The sequence below is a fragment of the Anser anser genome (assembly GCF_964211835.1).
Source record: "Anser anser genome assembly, chromosome: 4".
Classification (NCBI taxonomy): Eukaryota; Metazoa; Chordata; class Aves; order Anseriformes; family Anatidae; genus Anser; species Anser anser.
Window position 1 is genome coordinate 26,964,132 of NC_139724.1, and position 24,657 is coordinate 26,988,788.

The following is a 24,657-nucleotide window of genomic DNA, read 5'->3' on the forward strand; positions in this document are numbered from 1 at the left end:
CTTTCTTGTTAATTCAAGTTGCCAGGAAGACAGGAAAATTACAACAGTTAAAGTTCTGCATGCAATGACTGGCAGGATCAGCACGCAGAAAGGTAATGAGAGCAGTGTAGAGTGCAGTACCTAGCTGAAAACTAATAAATAACCCATGTTTTCATACCTCTAAGACGACTCCACAGAGACTAGTGAAAATTAACTTTAAAAAGAAAAATAATAATAATAAATAAAAAAAAAGAAGGGAGAATTTCCATATATATTTTATGACATGAAGAAAATTGCCTGCTACAGAGTTTCTGTTGGACTTTTGGCACAAAGATAATCAAAGCAATGGAACATTTTTACAGGGTTTTAGTTAACCTGTTCATCTACTTAAAGTAAATTCTTCTTTCAAATCTCCATGGTTGTCAGCCTATATTCCCATGTCTGCAGAGTACAGAGCTAGATTGTTTGGGAAGAATTCTCACACTAATCATACTAGAATATACCTTGAAAGGATTTTATTACCTTGTATTGAGGAACTTAGGTGACCCTACTTAAAAAGAAAGTTTGGATTTATTTCTATTGCAGCAAGTATAAAAGCTCAGGTGAGGAAAAAATGTTCAGTTTCTCTCCCCACCTCCCCCACCCCCCTTTTCTTTTTTTAAACACTTTGGTTGTAATAGTTGAAACAGGACATAGGTGATCCTGGAGCTGGTGAGGAAAGTCCCATGGGATTCAATGGAGCACTTCACCTGGCACCAGCTGGGAGGGAGTCTGACCTCTCAGCTGAATTTCATAGAAGACAAAACAAATCTGCCCTGCAATGAACCTGAATACTTCTCAGCAACCAAAAACGTGTTTTAAGCAACTCAATTAAACAGATTTTGCGACCACAAAGGAAAAAAAAAATAAAATAAATAAAAAAGGCTGTAAGGCTTATAGTTTGGTTTGTCATTTTCCTCCAAAATAAAACTGCCCGGAAAAGAAACAAAAGTGAGTGCAACGGTTTCTTAATCTGAGCAGAGGTAGTGAAGGACAAGCAAGGAGGAAATCTACAGTGGGATCCTCTAAGCCACTCCAGACCTGACTATGCCTGAACTGTAAACAGTCAGCTTCAGAAAATGTGAAATGCGAAACAACAGGAACTAGCAGGCAATCGCTTTGGAGAGTTGTTATCCTCTTTATAGATTCCACCACCGTAGCACAATCCAGGCAAGGAAAAAACAAATGTACACCTTGGCTGCAAAGATCACAGCTGAGGAAAGAGCATTTTAAAGGAGGGATTATTTTTTGTTTACAGAGCAAGTATAAGCAACTAGATGGAACCCAAAATCAGTTATTCATCTTTCTCTTTTTTTTTAAGCAGAGAAAAAAAGTCCCAGTCAAGGGATGCTGGCTGACGTTTTAACCACTGGACATAGCTGTTTATTGAAAACTGAAGTATTGTAGCACAGGCTTGTACAGTAATAAGGGTATATAAAGCAAATGTTACGATAACACACTATTTTATACACTGGATACATTTCAAATCAGGCTATCTGGGGTTTATTTAGTAGATTTAGCACATAGAAAACCCAGAATCCTTAACCCACACTCCTGTAGACTTCCACACAGCTGAACACCTGCATCCCACATAATAATTTGCAGCACAAGCAGCTTATTGCACAATATGCTGTTACAAGCTATGTTATTGAGATACCCTGACTGACTGAAGGGCATTGCAAGCCCACCAGCTGGACTAACAACTTTTGTTGTTGTTACAACCTTAAAAATAAAATATCTTCAATTGTATTTAGAATTTTGTACTTTCCTGTCAAAAACAACTGTCTCAGCTAGAAAAAAAAAAAAAAAGGTTGAGAATGAATGGAAAGGTAAACACTACAGTGAGAAACTACAGAATAAGGCTGGACTTTAATTTCCTGTCTTGCCTCTCTCAAAAGTAGTTTTATTTATCCATTAAGCATTATCAGGACTGCTAGCAGAGTTTTCATACACCCTATTTCCCCATAAAGTTAAGTAACTTCCATCACTTTAAAGGAGAGGCAGCATGACTTGATACCCATGTAATTATTCTCTCTCCCCCAGGTGGTGTTCACTTGCCTGCCTGCCTTTGCTCGAAGACTTTTTTTTATGCAAAGATAAGGATCCTCTTTGATCTCCAGCTATGTCCTTGGGGGTATAAGACATTCTTTTCTCTGTGGAACCACCCCAGTAATTTTGTTCCCTCGATGGTGCAACTGCAGTCTTCTCAAGAAGCTTTATCTTTGTTATTTTTTTTCTTACTCAAAACTTCCACAAGGGAATGTTTTATCTTATTATTTCAAGGTTACAGAAAACAAATTCAGATTAAACCTATGGATGGAAAGTGACATATTTGTGTATGGAAATGTTATTTTAGTCACTGGTATCTTATCGGTGCCCCTCTTCATACAGGCAGAATAGATAGCACAGTGTGAGTGAGATTGTGTGTGCGTGTATGTGGTGGTTTTCAGCTATATGCATGCCCAAAGTGACTTACTGAGTTTCCTTAAAAAAAAAAAAAAGTGATATTCAACCTTATTTAATTTTTCCAGATTAATAAAACGGTTTCAAGTGCTTTAAGAAAACACATACACACAAAATAAACCGTAACATTAAGAAAAACATTTCACCATGAGTTCTTTGCTCAGTTCTTGTCCCAAGACAAATGACATTTAGCACACACCCAATTGTTTTCAAGTCACTCAGTGTATTTCAAGTTATTTCCTTCACTCTAAGTCTCTATCTGTAATCACTGGTGTTCTATCACAGACTAAAAGCATAATACTAAATAAAGATAAAAGTAGCCTGACAGCTGCACCAAGAACTAAATACAAACCTCTTTACGTTTACTTTAAACCATGTAATTGATGTAGCAATGTATGAATCAGATAGTATCTTCCTAATAGCCTCACAACATTTGCTCAGTCAATGACTGCCACATTTATTTCAAATCATTCAAAAGGTGTCATTTTCCCCACCTTTTTTTCATCTATTTTCAAGGCCATGGTTCAGTCTAATAATTCATTAGCAGCTCCTTGGAACTTATGCCTAGTGAGACTAGTGACTGCTGATTCACAACTGTATTTTTTGTTTTAGTTTTTATAAACAATTGCTGTTTCTATTTGTTTTAAACAGTGTCTTTACTCTCAAACATCTTCAAATAATTGACCTTTGTATACCTGCTTATTTTAAAATATGCTTATTTTAAAATACCAAACTTATTTTAACTCTTTTAGCACCCTTTCTATAGTTCTCTAAACTGCCACTCATATTGGCGATACCTTTAAAAACCTGGGCAGTGACATCAGCTTTGCAGTTTTGTTTTGACTTTAACTCCTTTGAACTCAAGTTTTGTTTTCCTCTGTGTTCTTACAAATCAAAAGAATCCCAGGGAACCTAGCAGAAACTACCTCAGTAAGAAAGAGAATGATTTCCCCATAGCATTGTGATTAGAAATTATATTATTAAATATTTTATTTTTTTATTTTATATTATGAATATATATAACATTAGTATTATTATTAGAAATTATTTTGTAGGAGTAGAGAAAAATTCCCATAAATAAAGGACAACCTTCAACAGCTTGCTTGGTATACCGTAGAAGAGCCTACTCATCTGTATAAAAAGAAAACACCAAACTTGCATCTAATCCATTTTAAAGGCAATCCAACCATGCTAGACTCAAAGAACACTGCGTCTTTCCTCAAATACATGCATTCTGTAATCCTAAAGAGGTTTCCATGCTTCTACACAAAACCCTCAAAACAAAAGTTGGCAATTTTCAGCCAAAACAATGCAATCACCAAAGCGAGCTACCATGCCATCCTGTCCTACCCTGTCCCATCTCATCCAGTATAGATAGACTCAGTCCTAGCTGGTTTCACACTAGTATCTCTCTTTTGTCACCTCTGGAACTACAGTACAGCTACAGCATAATAAGGGATGTTGACAGCTTATTTGACATCACTCAGTGTAAAAAGAGGAAAAAAACGTAATTGTTTTTTCCTGAATACTCACTCCTGTAATCCCAGGCATTCTTGGCTGGGAGAGAGAAAAAAGGCCAGTCAACAGTGAGTCTCTTTTTATGGTGACAGAGACGTCTTTTAGATCACTGAAACTGAGATAGGTTTAAAAAAGACTTGTAGCTGCTACTGATGAAAGTTTTTGACACGATTGGCCTGCTGTTCCCATAGGACAAAAAAACATTTTGAAAAGCACATCAAGATAGTCTACTACTTGAATCTACTTCAGATAATAGGATGTTTTGACTTTATGGGACGTATTGTCAAGGAATACAAGAATACTGCAATGACTTAATTATGCCCTTACAATGTTTTAAATGCATTTAAGGGGCTATAGAGGCTGGATCCAAGGATTACTGCACGCTATGAAAAGACTCCTGTTGACACGAAAGGTGCTCTGAAGTAATTATTCAGTTACTTAAAATTCTTTTTCTACTTGCAAAGCCATTCAGCAGATCTGTCATTTACAAACTGTCAGCTTGCTGTGCAAGGAGCAAGAGTTCAGAATTAATATATTTTTATAAAATTACATAGTTACACAAGAAACAGACGGGCATGATTGCTGCTATGAAAGACGTCCAGTAAAAGAGTTTTGATAACTCTGAAAGTCAGTTGGCATGAATGGACACCTCCTTTGACCATGGAAATCCGGCAGCAGTTTCCAGATTAATTAAGAAACCACAACGTTACAAAACCGAGGGAAAACAAGCAGGCATGCATTCAATAGCTAAGGTCAAAATTGTAAAATAAGAGATCTACAAGTGTGAGCAGACAGAACTGCTTTCCAATTTGTGAAAAAAAAAAATTAAATATACAGCATTTTTAAATATATGACAATATGCCACCAGACATTCAACTAAATAACTTTACAAGAACATTTTATTAAGTTTTCATGATATGATTGTCAAAAGAATCCTTCCCAAATCTTTAACTGCTTGTTGACCAAATGCCTTACACAAAGTAATTCATTTTAATGGAGTAGCAGTGCTGTCGCTCTTGTGCATGATACTAGTGTTTTCATGATGCCACTTTGAGGTAGCCATGTGGGAGTTTGGTTTTGGTAAATCTGAAACCATTAAGAAATTGAGTGAAACTGAGAATTCTACTTCATGAAGACAACCAGAAAAGGACTTCTGGTAAGCTTCTGTTCTTCTCCCAATGTCAGGTAATTGGATTGTAACATTCAGCTGCAAGCTGGTTTTGACTGAACTGAAATCCTGATTTAATCTACTACAAATGGCAAATTACTCCTTTATCTATCCTTGCATTCCATGTAGTATAAAGTACTACATTTCACATTATCCCTGGAAGCCTAAATAGAAGTGGACAAAAGTCCATAGATAATTTTCCCCCGGAATATCAACCAACAGTGTGAAGATATCTTAAAGGCAGTTTTCTGAAACTGCCCAGAAGCTCCCATTTGTGCACCCAGGAAAGCAACCTCATGGTCAGGCATGCTCAGGGTCACTCCTTGCTTAAAAGGCCTTGCTGATAACTTCATGTTCACTTCAGTTAGCCTGTCAAAGGACAGCCAGTAGCACCAGGAGATTACTTAGACACTGTTTTTAATAACCTAGACAGGTAAAAGAACTCTTTTTTATTTTTATAATTATTATTTTTGGCTAGTTATCTATTCATTAAGATCCTTGTGTTTGATTTCTTTCTTTGTGGCCCTGGGCAACCTGATCTTGCGGGTGGCATCCCATGTGGGCAAGGGGAGTGGAACTGAATGATCTTTGAGGTCCTTTCCAACCCAAACCATTCTGTGATTCTATGATTTGTTAAGCATCCTGCTAGGCTTTGTTCTGCTTCCTCAATAAAAAGGAAGGCAGCCAAGTGTCTAGTTATACAAGCAGATCTCACAGTCACAAGTCAGAAACAAATTATGAAAGTATGATTCATAATCCAGACATTCAAAGAAAATCTGAGTTTACTTTTATGAGTAGCAGTTTGGTGGCTGAATCCAGTGACTCCAACAGATAATACAGAATCTGTTGTAAGCTAATGCCCATTTGGAAGCCCATCATGATGATGAGTATATCAGCACCAGACTCTGTAGCACTACTGCACTAAGCAAACAGATGAGGTAAAGAAGTAAATGCCAAGGTAAAGAAGCAAATCATTCCAAAAAAAGGCTAACAATCTTTTTAAGGTTGACTCCTGTAGTGATATTTAGAATAAGACACTAGGCAGAAAAAGTAAAGAAATTAGAAAAAGCACTGACCCATTACCAAAGCAGCAAGAATCAAGTCATAAGAGTTATTAGAAGACAGTATTACCAATTACTTCCGCAAATATGCTATTTACAGTGCTTTCTTGAATATATGGCATAATATGGAGAACAAAACACCTTTTATTGTCAAAAGGCTTATACTTTTTCTTTCAAGAAAAGATCCTAGAAACAGCTTAATGATAATGCACACAACTCACCATCAGTGTTCCTTCTGACAGTTAAGACATTAGCAAAAGCATCTTGATATACTGGGCATATAAATCTAGACCCTTAAAGCAACTATTGCTTTGATATAACTTCAAACTTTAATAACTTCAAAAAATAACAGCAAACAAGGTTCAAAAACCTCACTAAGAACATTTGAAATATCCCATAGTAAGATGTTGTTATAAAATTTATTTCCAGATTGTGATTGTTCAGACACTTATTGAAGAAAAATTACTCTGATGTAGGCCAGTATAAGAAATATCAAGATGTAGACAACGTATTTAAAAGAAAAAATAATAATAATAAAAAAAAATAAATCCATTTGGACTAAATTCTATTTTCAGGTAACAAGTACTCCCAGTGATTTCAGTGAGACTATTCATCCGCTTAGATTTAACCAGATATCTTGTTCCTTTCAGAAGCAGAGTATTAGTCACAGTCTCTTTTCTCACATAAGTGGAAGAAAGAAAATGTGCTTTTAGTACACAGTCAAGTCAAGAGTAGATTTCATCTCTGACATGGCTTAACTTTATTTTTAAGTTGAGTACATTTTAGGATGACTGCCTGATTTTAATGCCTAGCTCGTCTCAATCACACTTCAAAGTACAAATTTAAGGCTGTTACAGAAGTGGGAGAACACTGTTTTAATGTCACACTTTTAGAACATTAACTATAATTTCCAAATAAAGACTGCAAGTTGCAATCTCAATCATACTGGTTCTGCTGTTAGGAGTCAAGTCAAAACAGAGGTTTTGAAGAGAAACAAGTACTGCTAATTAGGAGTACTTTTCTGTTCATGCTACAGAGTAAATTGCTGGACTGTTATAATCTTTTTTTCATGGCTTCATTAAATAACTGTAATGTTTTCCACTACCTCTTTAACCAATCTCTCTCCCATACATATATATGGAGCACAATTACCACCCCGACAAAATCATGAAGAACTGGGTAAGTAATAAGGACACTGAGTTAATGTCTTGAATTGCTTTCAAGAACTTTTAGACATTAAGTATTTAAAAAGCATAGCAGATCATTCTCATTGATACAGATAATGATGGAGAGAATTTGGTTTACTCTTTACAAATGTAAAATACCCCACATCATATGATGCTCAGAAAAGGGGGAAATCCTTTATAGGAGTCATATGGAATAAATCAAAGAGGACAAGTTCCATATTGGCATTTTCAAAGTTGGATAGCTAAATGATTAAAAAAAAAAAAAAAAAGCTTTTTTCCAAGATAGCAGAATTCTGGGCACACAAGTCATCAGTTTTAGCACACTGGATAAAATTTCCCAAGAAAAACTTTTTAAACAGAGGTCCATTTCTATTGGCCAAGAGAAGGCTGTAAGGTGGTTATCATTTCACATAGAATTCTGTTGAGAAAAATATCTCTTACTGAGGGTAGATGATGTGTACAGTATTTCCTGACAAGGATACAAAAAGTAGTAATTAAAATCTGGTGATAAACTGAATTAGACTGCAAAAAGAGGGAACCTTCCAAATGAACAGTGAAAATTAATGAACACTGAAATAACTTATCTCAGATGGTAGATTTAAAATTATCAAAGAAGAATTACTTTATTTTTCCTGTAAGACTTATGCTTGGATCCAGCCTTCCTGGGGTAGCATTTGGCCTGCTTGAACAAGGAATCTTTATCCCAGTCTCCATGCTAATACTGCCAGGTCTCTTTGGAAAATGCGTTGTTCTTTGTACCCAACACGGTCATGACTTTCTAGGTCGTTAAGGCAATAATTATAAAAAATAATTTAGCCAGTCCCCTATATAGAAGAATTAGGTTATTTTCTGTCTCTCCTCCCTAATTAATAACTTTTACAAAAAGGACTGTAGCAAGGATAGCCTTTTCCCTAGAACCATAACAGATCGACTACAGCTGGGTCAAGGATACTGAAGCAACTGGCCACATGAAATTGCCTAGAGCATTCCTTCCCATGACTGTTGATGTTCCTGCTCATATATGAACAAGTAAGATGATGGAGAGGAATTTTTTCAATGCTCCTTTCCAACTTGCTTTTCTTCTACTATATCAGAATAGTAGTACTTTGAAAAGAGGTACCCCCAGTCCTCTTCAGGCTCCTTCAGATCCTAAGTCTCGATAACATATTAGCACCACTAACAACATCCCATCATCTCATTATGGATTGCCACTACTAATTCTGAAGTAGTACAGTTTTATTAACTTACTGGAGCCAGGTTTGGCACAAAATGAACAGTTCTCATCTGTTAGCTGAAACGTTCTTGACAAGCAGGATTCTTCCTGAAACTAAACCAAGGTGAAGACGTCTATAGTTCTAAAGCCAGCCAAAGAGGCAGTTTCAACACCCAAGCACCCAAACAGACATGTGAAAGCTTGCTGAGTACACTTAAATGGGTACTCAGACTTGACCCTGGCAGTCACTTCCACTTCCACTCCGTATTTTCACTGTTGGTAAATTAGGCACATAAATTTGGATGCTGAGCCTTGAAGTTATTTCTTCCCTTTCCCTCACCCTCCTCCCAGGTCTGCTGAAAATTGCTTGGTTTGTTCTGAAAAACATTCCTAAAAACAGAGATACTCCTTTTTGATGGCTGTACAGAATAGACCAATGTTTCAAACCCTGTGTCAAAGCACATATCAATGTATGGGCCTTCTGCCCTGCTCGGCTGTCATGGGAATAAACATCTTCTAGGGGCAGGTTTGACTCAATGATTTTGTGACATCAGGACACAATCTCAGCTAGAAAATGCCATGCTGATTTATATCACTGAGAAAGCTAACTCTCAGTGTGAAACTATAAACAACTTCTAATTCATTAAAATTTTTGGCATGATTAGCAGCGATTTGACTTGTTATAGTCAACCTCACAATAAGAAAATATGACTGCTGAAAGAAGAATCACATTTGCAACAGATGTGGGGAAGTCAGCTCATTGTGCAACACTACGACCTTGCAAATTACTCTTTGTTCCTAGAGACATGCACTAAGGTTGCAATGAAAATCAAAATGCTAAACTCAGAAAAGCAAGAGTATGTTATTGCCTCTAGCGGTGAGTGCTGATGAATTATCAATTATGCTCTGCTGCTATGTCTCACCATTTCATACGAAGGCGTCTGTGGCAGAAAGATTTAAACATCATTCCTGATGACAGTATTCAGATTTGTCCTGTTCTCCTTGTGTAATGTAAATTGCTACTACACTAGCAGTTGTAACAGGCATTACACAGTCCTAAACAAGTACATTCAGTATCACATTGGTCTCCACAGAAAAAAAAGCAGATGCATCAACAGAGCACTCGGCAGCTTACTGTGGTCCTTTATAAATGTCTTTGTACTGTGAAGATGAGCTGGAAGACAAGGCAATATATAATACTGTTTTTCTAGAATACAGATACAAAATTAAGCATCTAAAGCTACAAGTCTTCTAATCAAATTAGACCTTTGTTACCCATAAAAGTTAGAGGAAAACAGCACGTTCCTCCCATGTGTTCAGATTTTTAAAATCCTTTATGAGGCATTTTTTTTGTTTGCTTTTTTTTTTTAAGAGAAAAATTTCAAGGGCACAAATACATTGGGTAGTGGACAAATATTTTAAATTTTCCCATTGTGATAAATACCAGACACTTCATTTAGTTCTAAAAATACATCAATAATGACAAACTGTTTTATTTTTTAAAATTAATTTTAAATAGTTGTATAATTCCAGTCACTAAGGTAGCATCACAAGCATCTGAATACATGGCAATATCATGTAAGTGCAAAATTGCTTCATTTTATCAAAAACTTGGTGGCAGTCAAATAAAATATACCAGACTCCTAGATACTGCATTCAGTCAGTCTACTTCACTGGGAAGTTTACATTTGTTACTCAGTAGAAATAGAGTAGAATTTTATTCTTTAAGTTGTGATCCAGCCACTGAAATAGCTGTAACTATATTTAAGCAGGTGACATTTCAAGGTTCTTGTAAGGTGCGTTCTTGTCTGCAACTATTTTTTTCCTGTTTTTGTACCTTCGTCATGAGAAACTCCCCCAGGTTTTAGTCCAGAGGAAGATGTCCAGCTGTGCTTGAGCCCATTAGCCAAAATGTTAACACTAAACCTGTTCCATTAGTGTATTCAGCTTCACTCTACAAGAGGGGCATCAAGATGAAGAGTACAGCCTCTTTAGCCTGGATCACCATGCTTACCTGGAAGCAGCCTATCTGCAGGCTCATGGTGATTATCTTTTGGGTGCCTTCTGCCACCACCAGACTGAAAAAAGCCTGTAGAATCAACTTCCTTCAGTATTTGAACATGTCACTGTAATCTTCATTATTTTTTTTCAGATGATTTTAATTTACACAGTAACATGGCTTTGTATTTCCAAAGTGAGTATGTGATCCCAGAGAAAATTTGGGGTAACAAGTACATAAAAATAGCAATGCTAGAGATAATGAGGGTGATGTCATATAGCAGTACTATAGCACAAAGCATTCAGATAAGTTATAGTCTAACGTTATCTACTTTGTTGTAGTTTTGATTTAACAGGGGGACGCCACCAAGAAATGTCTTTCTTGTAAGAACCACGTGATAGCAACAGATGAGGGTTGATTATATCACAGCTTTAATTATCAGACAATAACATGAACATTATCAGTTCTTTCCCACTCACTGTCCCTTGCTTAAGGGAATCTGTCAGTCACATCTATATGTCATGCTCCAGCTGAGATCATATGGCCACAGCTTAAAGAGTTTAAAAAAAAAAAATCCGTCTGAACAAAACCCACAACATTCAGAACCTTGGAAAATGACAAGTACAGAGAAACTGAAGAACTGGAAAGAAAGTACACATCAGAAAGAGTCTTGTGAATATACACACTTCTCTAGCAAAGAGAGTGTTCCACACAGCTTCCCACACACTACCTAAAACAAATATTTACAAACCTGGCTTAGGAGAACACTGTCAAAGCTCAGCGTGGTTACGATGCAACAGGAGATAAAACCGGAAACTCCTTCAGAAACTGAAACTGTCAGCTCTCTTGGTTTCTCTTTAATATTGTCTCTCGCAAACTGTTTGGTTTGGTTTGTAAAGAATTACACCAAATTAACTACTTGGCAGCCTCTGCTCAGCCCTATTACTACTGAGGCTCACAACCTTCTCTCCAGCATAATAACCATTGGGCTGAGCCTTACGTGACAAGCTAGCAGCCACTAGGGCCAAAGGCGGCCAAACTCTTGCAGCAGCCTGCACTCTTGTGTGATTGCCATAATCTCAGGCAGAGCACTAGGGAAGTCCCAAACGTTGCCAAAATGAAAAAGTTGGGTAACTTCTGCATGGGTCAGCCACAGTTGGGATTAAGGTTGATAGGAGGTAGAAAGTTCCAGCTGCACTGGGCTGGAAAGCAGCTGCTCAAGGAAAGCATAACATGCAACAAGCACTTGGCTGGGAGAAACTTTTGCTCTGGGAGGCAGCTGAGGGGGCCTCTGGAGGGCTTGGCCAAAAGCAAGGGGTAGGCCCAAGAGGGGCTGCCAAAGAAGGGGTCTGTAGGGAGAGCTCTACATGGAGAAATTTCACACCTGAGCAGCACTGAGGAGGCCCTTGCCTAAGCATTGGGGTACAACAGCCAGCTTTATTTCAATGCAAATGGTAAAGCTTCAGCAGAGGGGCAAAAACTTACTCAAAACTTACTCGAAACATGCTCTGTCAGTTCTGCTGGCATGAACTCTAAACCCAAATGTATAGTTTAAACTAGATATTCACAGTACCATGATAGTGTTTACCATGCTTTAGCTTCAGTAAGTATTACAACTCAAGACTTGCATTGCTCTTCTCCATATCCAATGCTAAGCAGAGTTTGAAAAGAAAGTAAGTAGCGCTTAGAATTAACTGCAATCATTTTCTGTGTTAAAGCTAGTTACTCCCCTGATTTCAGAAGTCATATGCAACACTGGTTTTAACGGCTTTATGTCCCATTCATATCAATAGCTTCTGGAAGAATAAAAAAGACTATACAAAATTACAATTCTAAAAACTGTAACTGTACTTCATCATTCAGATGGAAAGACAAACGTTTATGACATTTGTTCTTCATCCCATCATTAAAGGCAGCCTATTGCAATAGACACTTTCATTACAATATAATTTTTCTTACATACATCCTGTACACAGAAAGGAAAAAAGAAGCAAGAAAGGAACTTAAAATATTTATTTTACTTGATCTGAGATATAATTCCAGAAACATCAATACCTATTTACTGCTAGAATTAAGATAAGCAAGAAAAAAGTACAAAGTGCTATTGTCATACTTTTCTTCTCCAAAGCAAATTTGAAACTTTTTTTGAAATTTAATGCATTCTAATCAAATGATTTTTTGATTTCTTTTCCCTGAAATCACACTGTAGACCTCTGCCATGAAGGTGAATGCCTTTTTAGATATTAAATGCATAAGTATCTCAACGGCTACATGGAGGCAAATGCGTGCTTGTATAACTGGTTCAGCATATGCAACTGTGCACTCAGTGAAGAGATCCTATTTCTGGAAATTGGGAATTATGTTGTGTTTTGTCCTTTTATTAGATGGTTAGAAACTGAGTCTGCAAGTACTTACTTTCTCATGTAGACTACAATTATCCAGTCTTCAACTACTTTTTTTTTTTATTCTCACTCTCCACTTCAAATTTCTCCATGCTCTGATGTAGTAGACTCTGTCCCAAGGGTGAATTCACTCAGAATTGTGTTTTTCTTTAAGGCACCTGCACTCAAGGAGAAGAGGCAGCTGCAGAAATAGTGACTGGAAAACACATGAGCAGAACGGTGAAAAGTTTTGTGTTTGGTTGGTTGGTTTTAAAAAGGCTTATATCAGGTCCACAATAGCATTTTAACCCTTTGTCTTTAATAACTGCCTCTTAGCAAGGAGAAAAACAAAGCAAATTTATCTGGAGGAAAAAAAAAAAGCAATTTAGAATCATAAGCAAGTTTTAGGACTAGTTAGGTTTTTCACATTTTGTACAGTTACAGTTTTGACTGGGATTTCTCTGCTCCTAGAGTATCATTAATCTACATTTTCTGACAAAAGGGGATTGGGGTATGATTGCAACAGTATGGAAGATATAACTAATATTTATAAAAGTCAAGTGTTAGCATAGGTTAAAAGCATTTTGTGTATACTAACCTATGCATGAAAAGAGAATGTAGAAGTTCACTGCAGGAGAGGTTAAATCTGGTACAAACTGTCAAAAGCGAGAAAACTGTAATCACAGTTGACATTCATTCTTCAGCTGAACCCTAAGGCTGTGGATATGGTAGCACCTCCAATATGCAACATTACATCAGGTTCTCAGCACCTTCTAAAACTCAGGCATAACAGACTGCTTTCAGAGTTGATTGTCTGAAGAACAACTGAATTTTCTTATTCATAACGTCTCTCTAGAGAAAGACTTCGTATCCAGTCTTGTATTATTTACCTGTTAAATCTATTTTCTTTATGGTAGGGTAAAGCAAGAAACAGATATGACTCTCCTAGTTTGAGATCTGATTTTATCCTTTAATGAACATCCATGAAGACCTTGTGCATTCATTTTCAGGTTAAAAAAGAATAGCACCTCACTTATAGAGATGGACTCTATAGAGTGGTAGCAAGACCTCGACAGACAGCAAGTCTACAGCAAAGATGGAAAAAGAACAATTCTTCCATTAACTCCCCAAATTTACTGTAATAGCAAGAACCTGTTTTACCTCCCCTTCCCTTTTCCTCTTTGAATGTAACATTATGAATAATTAGGCAGCCACCAAGTTTTTTGATAACATTGTGACTATAAATCTTTTATTTAGCAATTGGAAATTGTTTTCCTGGAGGCTTCTGCCTTCAATATTTTTTGGGCTTCTAATCCTTTCACAATGACTCATCCAGCGGATTCTGTTAATATCACCTAATTTATTCACACAAAGCTTATCTAAGGAAGACTAGCTGCCCCTAGCTGTATGGAGTAGCAGCACAATATTAAATCACTTGCATATGATCAATGACATACAAAATTTCCAACACCGTATAATATATAAAACAATACAGGTTAACATTTTTACAACAGCAGACCTTTCTTAGTGGAATTCTACAAAGCATATTTCTTTTTCACCAAGAGATTGCAATGGAGCTTTGGAGCCCTTGAGAACTATCAGGCAAGTCACAGTCAATTATTTCAGTTTATGGGAAAAACTACTGTGGAATAACTTATTTAATTATTTTGTTTATGGCCTTTTGCTACAGCAGAGTAGGCATTTGGTGTTGTGTGTGCTTACTGTAGCCCACAGCTTCAAACTCTCCCTTGGTTCTCCTAGCAGCTGCAAGATTATTCCCGCAATTATAGACAAAAATTTGTGTTTGTTCTAAATATGATTCAGAACTGAAATGGGCATCTAGTTAGGAACTTGGGCTTTCACCTTTCAAGGGCACCTGGACATACAGCATGTGTGGCAAGAGTTTTCATGTATAAAACGTGACACAAGATTTTACACATTCTTAAAAACAGTGGCATGGGGTTTGGTTTTTTTTTAAGCTCTTTATGCTTGTCCCTCACTCTTATGTATCTAAAGTTAGGTCAAGCATGGAAATATAGGCTTTTTTCTGTTAAATCGTTTATCCAGGAAGGAAAGTAGTTTGTGACTTTTCATTAATGATTACAGAAGACATCAAATAAAGATGCAGGCAGAGGATCAGAAAAGACACCTGAAGAACACAAGATGCAGGCAAAAAGACTCAACAAAGTAACACATACAAATATTGGACACGCATTTTTATATTCAACACTAATCATCTACCCTCTGCTCATTCCCACATACCATTACCAGGATGACTCTCATCTGCACTGACAATGTCCTTAACATGCCGGAGTTGCGAGGCCTCATTCCTGCACTTAAGAGGGTAAAAGGACACAATAAAACTGACAGGCGAGGAAATAAAGTAGAGAGCAGCATAAAACTTTTTAAGCGCTCCTTAAAGCATATCATGTTTGTAAATTACAGATAAGAGATATTTGCTTTCCTTTACAGGAGGATAATCAGTAAAATGAAAATGCAACATCTAAGGCACGAGGTAAAGCAGTGCCCATAACAGACTCCCCAAACAGGTGCCCTTGTAGCTTGAGGATCAACCACCTTGAGGATCACCAGAACAGAAAAGCACTTGTCTGATTGTGCTTTTTCTGGTTTGTATGTGTCTGGGTGTACTCAACCCTTCATGAAATGCAACTTGACAATAATGTCAAACTTCACATTTGAACTCACGGTTTGTAGCTATATGCAATAAAACTTCAGGCAAATCTGAAGGCAGTATTTTTACTGCAATAAGGTGCATAAATCTGTGGTTTAGATTACTCATTAAAAACAAGCTACAGTAGCCCAAATTCCCTCTTATGTCAGTTTGGCGCAGATAATGATTAGCAGCTTCATCCACCCTCTCCCAACCACAGTAAGTTTTCACCTTACGGAAATAAACTTTTTGCAACAGCCTGAGCTAAGGCAGTCAGTTCAAAATGCCAAAACGTTAGCTGTCCTCCATCCAGATTTTCAGCTGTGGATAAGGGATTAAGGGATTTTTTTTTTATCTACTCTTTGGTCATGTTCATTCTGACCATTCAATTTTGCTATTTGGCAACCCTGCTTTTCTTACTCCAATTGCTTACAAAAGAGCTCTGGGAATCTGACAGTTACCAGGAACTCCTACACCAGTGTCTTTGTAGAAAGAATGTAAAACGTACAGTTGATCAGATTAAAAAAAAAGTGGATCTATCCCTGTTTGTATTGGATTTGGTTCCAAGAAAGCAAGAAAAGGCACAGATAAATTTGAAAGAGACAAGGAAGCATGCAGAGGACATAGCTCCTGGTAGACCAAAGGTAGTTGAAGCAATCTTCTGGAGCCTTGAACCATTGGTGTCTGAAAGGAGCTGCTGCAGCAGGATTCAGGGACTGATTTCAGCAAAAGCCCAGGAAAGGGCAGAATCCATCTCCAGCCTAATTATAGAGGGAGCACTGATCCCAGAGTGTTCAAGACAGGAGAAAGATAGACAGTCCTAAACTCAGCTCAGAAGCCCTGGGGATGGTCACTGGAAGACCAAGCAGAAAACAGAGAAGAATAGAGCAGGGAGACAACCACAGAGCACAGCTCTGAGCTTCTCAGGTTAAAGCTCATTGTGGGGTGTTTACATCCCATAGCATTTGCTCAGACTTGGATCACTTTCCGTTAATGGGTCAAACTTCACACAATCACCACCCTTGCACAAATTTACACTTAGAGATATTAAAACAACTTTTAATCCTATTTTTTTTTCTCCACACCTTAAAAGTTTCATAGAAACTCCATCCTTCATGTGGTCCACACAATGGTGTATGCTCTATAATGAGCCTATAAAAGGCTGAGTCTCATTCAAAAACTGAAGATGCTCATTAGTTTCAGTTAAAACTTTTTATCTAAAGAGATGCACTTGAGGTAGTGAAATTCTTTTTGTAGAAAGAATTTGTAAGTGAAATTCCCCATTCTACATCTGGAATTTACCCTTTATAAGAAGAATTAGTCAGCAATCTTCCAGATTTTTTTTTCAAATTCTCTTCTTTGATGCATGTAAAGGTTCACTTTTGGTAAGAAGCTGAGTAGCTTAGTGTGGCAGTTTCTATTTATGAATGGCTCTGGACTGAGATCAGATTCTTTGAAAAGAAGCTGCTTAAGAGGTTTGCTCTCTGCCCCAATCTTAAGTCTTGCCACAAAATGGTAATGTTATTAAAGGTTTCCAAAGGAAGGGGGAAAAAAAAAAAAAAGATTCCATTATGAGTAGTTTGATCACTTCACAGACAGTCTACTATATGGGTTTAAAAAAAGCAAAGCACTTTTTGAGGAAGGTGAAAAGTCAGCATCAGAATAGGAAAATTTCAGTTAAAAAAAAGTCATCATGCTAGATACTGGTCAAACACAAAAAGTACATCTCAAAGATATCCTCTCTTACAAACTGAGAAATAGTTCAAACACTAGAGCTTAAGTGGAACAAAATCTTTAGGGAGGGTTAATAAATTTTGTTCAAATTCATGGCTTCTGAAGCCAACAGAGTGTCTCCCAGAACTTAATTTTGAGATTATCCCACAGTGAAATGCTGTGAAGTGGTATTTCTCCTCATTCCAGTTCACGGGTTCAATGGATACTAACTAGTGGAAAATACAGAGCATACAGAAGTAGCATCAATGTCACTGTGCATGCCATCCAAGCAGAATGAAAGAGCTTTGAACCTGCAAATCCTCTTGAAAACACTTGGCTGAGTTCTGTCTCAAGAAGAAAACCATAGATGAACAGAGCTTTGTTTCAGTGAAGATTTTTCACATTGTTTTTACTGTGAAGACATTCTAATTCACCCAAGATATTTGCATTAGTGTGACAAGATGCATTACTATTAAATACTTTTTCTCATTTAAAATTGTTTACTTGCCTAAAATACTGATAACCAGGGTTCTCATTTTTGTCTTTTACTGCCTGCCACCTAAAAGATATGAAAAGAATTTGTCAGACTAAACATTTTATACTGACAATTTGGAAGTAATAGTAAAGGGAGTGGGCATTCAACTTATTTTTTCAGACATAAACTGACTTTGTATCAGTAAAAGTGGAGAAAGACTGCAAAGAATTGCAAAAAAACTAGGACAGAGGCCTGCATTGCTGAAGGAGAAAGACACATAAGAAACAAACTATAGCTTCAGCACCCGTATGGGAGAAGATGCTGTACTGGAGAGAGCTTGAAGGTAAACACAAGGACCAAACAAATGGACAGGCCAGAAAATAAACATACTTTTTTTAAAAAAAAAAAAAAAAAGAAAGGTTTAAAGGCTGAGACACTGATTTTCTTCCATATAAGAACAAAACAAAAACTTCAGATTTTTTCACATAAAATTAAGGGGAGCTAGCCAAGAGCAAGCCCTACATCCTTGATTAATGCAACCAACACTACCGGGTCCTTTGTGATAAAATAGGTTCCTCTAGAAACTCTCCGGTATTTTCTATTTTGAATTCACTTTGATAGCTCTCACAATGCCATGATACCATCATGCTGCATCTTTGGTACTTTTAGCTTCACATTCTGTTACCAAAAATATGACAATTTGAAAGGACCAGTACTGGTTCTTGTATGCATCATGAAAACAGGAAATTAGTTGGTAGCTGTCCTGGTTTCAGTTAGGACAGAGTTAATTTTCCTCCTAGTAGCTGGTAGGGTGCTGTGTTTTGGATTAGGATGAGAAGAGCGCTGATAACATGCCGATGTTTTAATTGTTGCAGTGCAGTGCTTACACCAGGCCAAGGACTTTTCGGCTTCTCGCTCTGTCCTGCCAGCGAGCAGGCTGGGGGTGCAGCAGGAGCTGGGAGGGGACAGACCCAGGACAGCTGACCCAAACTGGCCAAAGGGGTATTCCATACCATCTGACGTCATGCTAAACAATATATAGGGGTGGCTGGCCGGGGTTGGGGGTGGCTGCTCCGGGATATGCTGGGCATCGGTCAGCGGGTGGTGAGCAATTGCATTGTGCATCACTTGTTTCGTACACATTATTATTATTAATACTATTATCATTATTATTATTGTTATTATTTTCCTGTCTTAATAAACTGTCTTTATCTCAACTCACAGGCTTCACTTTCCCGTTTCTCTCCCCCATCCCAGAGAGGGAGGGGGGAGGGTGAGCAAACGGCTGTGTGGTGTTTAGCTGCCGGCCAGGTTAAACCACAACAGTAGCTTAAAAATACAATAAATACAAACTCTATCTAATGGTCTCAGTTAGAGCCAGGGGAGGTTTAGACTGGATATCGAGAAGAATTTCTTCACAAAGAGGGTGGTCAAGCAGTGGAATGGGCTGCCCAGGGAAATGGTGGAGGAATTTAAGAGGCATGTGGACAGGGTACTAAAGGATGCGGTTTAGTGATAGGACTTTTCAGGTTGATGATTTTGAAGGTCTATTCCAACCTGTATGATTCTATAGTTGTACTTCTTAAAGATGAGAAAAAGACATAAATACAACATATTGGTCCCCTCCCCCAGCACTCCTCTGCCTGCTTGTATTTAAGCATAAAATACATTACGACAGAAGCTAGCCCTCTTCTTCTATCTCTTGACCAAGAGTTATATGGGTTACTAAGGTTAAATGTATCATGAATTAAAGATTTGAAGGTATTCACATCTTTCTTGCATATAGATTTCCTCATAACCTGTCTTGGGTTTAATTGAACAATTTGTTATACTTTGGTATTAAAGATAGTCTGAAAATAAAGAGAAGCTTCTTTATGAGTGAAATATAGCAAATATGGTTTAAAAATTATGCTCTGCAGAACTTTCCTTTTTGAATATAAGAGCTGTTTTTCCACCTATCTGCCATACCAGTGAATATTATTCACATCCCAAAAAGAACATACCATTAGTGTTTCATCAGCAATTGCTGTAGAGCCAATCTCAACAAGTCAATTTCACCTGCGGTAAAACCTGGCTGACTTGAAGTCAGATATGGCCAATGTCAATGGAGTTTCACCAGGATAAATCTGATACATTATCTTTATTCTGCAAATAGTATTTCTTTACAGAGATTGAAATGCAGCTGCACAGAACCAGAGGTAGTTTACTATCTTAAAAAAAAAAATGTCCAAGTAGACAAATATTTTAGTTAATGGACTAACATTAATTGAGAAATAAATTAGTCATGATACATTTGCAATCAACCTGCATGCATAAAACGTTGGGAATACTTTAAGTAATCTATACAAGCTATGTTTAATAGCTCACTTGTTCCAATTAAAAGAATCTACCATGAAAAGGGAAGAGAGCAAGAAAATATCGTTCTTCTGTACACTAATATTTAGTGCTCTACTACATCCTCCATTTTTTACAGTTCTGCATAGCCACACAATCTCTTGAAATGTCTGCAGTAGTTTTTTTGTTTTATAAGCACATTCCTGAAGCCAACACAAAATAAAGCAGATTTTTTTTATAATGACTACACCTTATAAACTGGTCCCACAAATTCAGCCTATCTTCCATAATCAGATAAAAGAAGAAATGCTAACACTTCAGCCTCATCTTTTATTTTACTATATGAGTAATTTTTGAGAATTTGAGAATATTTTAATATTAACCACACGAACCGTGCTATTATAAGCCTGATTATGGATAATATGTATATATGATATCCATCTAGAGAGAAGGCTTGGGGTTAATGTCAGTTATATTATTTTAAAGGATATTAGTTTACATTTTAAAGGTCTGACTCTCACAATTTTAGTCCTATTTTCACTAAAACAGAAGTGACATCTGTTTGGATGCTCCCCCACTTTCTGAGGGAAGTATTACCATGTCCTTAAGACATCAGTGTTCAGCTGAGCTGGATGCAGACCACTCAGTTATGCCTTTGAATGCTGTAATTACACCTCTCACTACAAATGTAGACACAGATATGAAATACACACAATGAACATGCTCCGTACACAGCTTGCCTGCAGGTTTTGTCTCTCTAGGAAGTATTTTGGTTTATTCTCTTTCTAATTGCAACTCAAAACTACTCATCTCGCAATTCTCACACAAAGGTTGAACATAATGTAATTTTATACCCGCTGCAGGCAATCCCATGTATCCAACAGTTAATATGTTCAGCCATCCAGAAAGATTTCAGCCTTATCTAGACTTCAGTCCCCTTCGCCATAACAGAGATGCACATACTTTTATTATATGAACCAACCCAGAGAACACAGTGACATTTGTGACTCTGTGCAATATTTAAAGTCAAGCAATATGCGTGGCAAATAACATGCAGCATATGGGTTTTCTTGAGTAGTGGTCAACGTGAGAACACACTTTTAGAAAATATTATTATAATTTCTTAATAATTACTGAGAAGTGGGGAAGAGAAGGGTGTTTGCTCTGTTGACATTTTTTCCGCTCAAACTTTAAACCTTTGCCATGAGCACTATTATGACATTCGTTGCATTCAAACATGGAAACAAAAGTTATGAGTATGGGCATCTGTCTTTGAGGAGACATGTAATTTTCCTGTTGGTTGTAATCACTACTCTATCTCTTATAAAATGTACTTCTGTGGGCTTTTGTACAACCAAGACTTTATGTTTTGTTAGTGGATATATCCACACGAATACACACTGGGTTATGTTTGAGTCCACAAACACCTTTTATGCGCTCAAGTGCAAAGTTATTTTCAAAACTATATACATTTCTACAGCTTGCTTTCATCCCAAAAGAGGATTTTATAGTTGACAATTAACCTGCTTGAAAGAAGAAGTTTTCTTCAGCAAGTGTCACAAATTTATTCTTGGAAGGCTTTGATCACCATTCCTGGTAATAAAAAGAAAGATGCAAATCTCCTGATCACCACACCTTCATTTTCAAACTGAATGAGAAACGGATTGTTCCAGTTAACAAATGAACAAGCAATTGGCAGCATATTTCAACGCCAAATAATTTAGCAGTTCTGCAGCAGAAGTAACGGGATGTCTCCTCTCACTGTATCCTTTGCTCTAGCCACAGAAAAACAAGCTGCAAAAAGTTACCTGATTGCTCTCAGAAATTCATTAACTTCTTGTGCACCTCTTATCTTTACAGTATGAAAACTCTGGCAGTGCAACTAAACTTTATGAACTGAAGAAAAATGATGACCTAGTTCCAAAGCATGTAAGCACCAGAACCTGAAATTGGTCTGAGCGCTGTCTTCCCTGTACCTGTAAAACACTCTAAATATCATTTCATTACCCATTTATTGTTTCCTTTATCAAGCCAACTGCCATTTTCTGTATACCCTGTTTTCCAGAATTAATAAAGATGATTTTCCATCTGCTACAGTGGTCCTCTGAGACATGGGAGGTGAGTATGCATAAACACCTGTCTGACTGAAGAAGGAATTCCTCTCTTGCTATGGAAAACAAAAACGCACAGCCACAAACAAAGCACAGAAGCCAATGCTTTTGCAGGCTGTTAGCAGTAAACTCAGTTACATCCAATCTCTACAGCACCAGTTTTGTTCTTGGAATTCATTAAGTAATCAATTAATAAGAAATTGATAAGAATTTAGTAAGAAATATAGGGGAAACACAAGGATGACATTTCACGAATATTTAAAATTTAAAATTCAAAGAGCTAATCCTGCCAATAAATTAATAGCACCATAATTTTAAGGAAAAATTATCCATTAGAAATAAAGAAGAAGCAAACATGGTTGGTTTCCTTAATTTTTCTGCCTTTTTTTTTTTTCTTACAAGTTTCCATTTTGATGAATCCTTGGTTAAAATCAAGTCACTGTGTAAAGACAGACAAATGGATCAACAGCAGTGATTATGGGGCATGCTGATCTGACTAACGTGTTATTAACCCACAGATTTATTAGTCTGATTTGGGAGTCTATCTACTTCTCTCAGAGTGAACAGTTTAATTACCAGTCCAGGTCTGCCTGTTTCTTTCTTTCTTTTTTTTTTTTCCATTTCTTTTTAAAGCAATGCTGCCCCCATCTGGGAGTACAACCTGGAATCTATTACTGTTCACAGCACTTACCCTATCCTGTCTAAAGCATATTAATTGCATTTACAAGTTAATAAAAATGTATCTTCCAGTGTAACACACTTGCAAAATGTTTCTAATAGATTTTAATTCAAAATTCATAGAGAAGGACTTCAACTCAGTGATCTGAAAACCAAAATCGTTCTTACTGGATACACAGATACTGATTAAATGCAAGGTAAACATATTTTGGGATGAGTAACTGATATGCAATGCTAATTATTTTTACTCCAAATTTTTCTGAGAGGTTTTCAATATTTTTATATAAGATAATATCAGAAGCAGGTAAAACACAAAGTAATTACATTTGATAATATATATATTAGGTAAATGTATAATCAATATAAAGATATAATAAATTTGTTGATGTTGTTTATTATACATATTAGCATGATACACCAAATGCAATGAATGTATCAGTCAGGTTATTACTGGTCTACAGAGCTGAGCATGTGCGGGTAAAATGAAATTAAATCATTTTTTCCCCCAGCAAAGATGATTTTATCAATTAATAACATACTTCAAAATACAAATTGTAACATCACGTGAACCTACATGCTTATCCCTATTTATCCCCTTTTCTCCCCCCAGAAGGGGGGCAAGAATCCTAGGTTGGAGTTTTTAAATGTTCTCTGTCCTAAAATCACACTGAAGGTCTGTTACGTTGCACCTCGAATGTTGTCAGCCAGCAGATAAAATTTCCAAGGAATGTAGTACAGGAGAACAAATCCAATTCAGTCTTCAGCGACTATATCAGCTCAAGCTCTTCAGCACCCACACACTGCTCTACCAAAACTGGGAACACAAACTCTTCCCCGCACTGAAGTTCTGCTAAGCGCACTGTGGCACAGGGGGAGGGCTGTCAGAGAGCTGATCATACTCATCCTCTGCTGCAGGAGGACGGATGCTGCCCCAAGACACGAGCAGGCAAACCTTGGGCTGCTCTCATATGCCACCTAGGCACAAGACTTGCACGTTGCCTGAGCAGTGCAGATGTGTCAGATCACATCCTGAGCAATCCATCCCACTGGCTGCTGCGGGAAGAGCAAACATTTAGTTCTACACGCATGAACAGAGCGCACAATCTGAGTGAGGTCTGTATCTGTCCTGTGGCTATACATGTTCAAAGAAGCATAATCACCATATGTATTAAGTTGCAAGGCGGTGAGAACTCACCGGTGCATTGTTTAACGCAAGTCATTTATCAGCCAAATAAATTTAACCATGTGCAGCTTGCGATTTCAAGGACTGCAGGAGGGTTACCACAGGAAAGGCAGTACAGAAAAGGAAGAAACGAGGCAGGACACCACAGCTGTCTCTTTTGAAGCATATATAGTGCTCTTTTCTCACTTGCATGAAATACCTAACTTGTTACTGCCACAGTCCAGCCTATCCCAAATTTTTCAGATTAGAAAAATATTCCTTTACACTGCTACCTCAAGTAGCCATCCAGATTTTGATGTTATCCTTCAGATATCTTTTTCTAAAGTGTGAAGAACATTTCCTACATTAGACATATATGTGACATCTCTCTTCTGATACAGTGAGCCCTAACAATTAAAGCTTAGCCTGAGAACAGTCTATCCAAACTTGTAACAATACACACAAATAAAACATCTTTTCTCTGTTAAAAAAGACAAGACTAGCA

At 37.2% G+C, this 24,657-nt stretch overlaps 2 protein-coding genes across 4 annotated transcripts in view; one reads left to right on the forward strand and one right to left on the reverse strand.

The window, feature by feature from the left end:
- The window catches only part of LOC310898447 (uncharacterized protein), a gene marked incomplete at its 5' end in the record, with an annotated part of 290,282 nt that overhangs the window by 87,455 nt on the left and 178,170 nt on the right, over positions 1-24,657 (reverse strand). The gene's annotated exons all lie outside the window — the stretch shown is intronic.
- Positions 22,298-24,657, forward strand: part of AADAT (aminoadipate aminotransferase) — a 66,074-nt gene continuing 63,714 nt past the window's right edge. Inside the window, exon 1 of the mRNA XM_083833608.1 lies at positions 22,298-22,319. Within this exon, the coding sequence (XP_083689734.1) occupies positions 22,313-22,319 (7 nt within the window). The 5' untranslated portion in view covers positions 22,298-22,312. The remainder of the gene's footprint in view (positions 22,320-24,657) is intronic.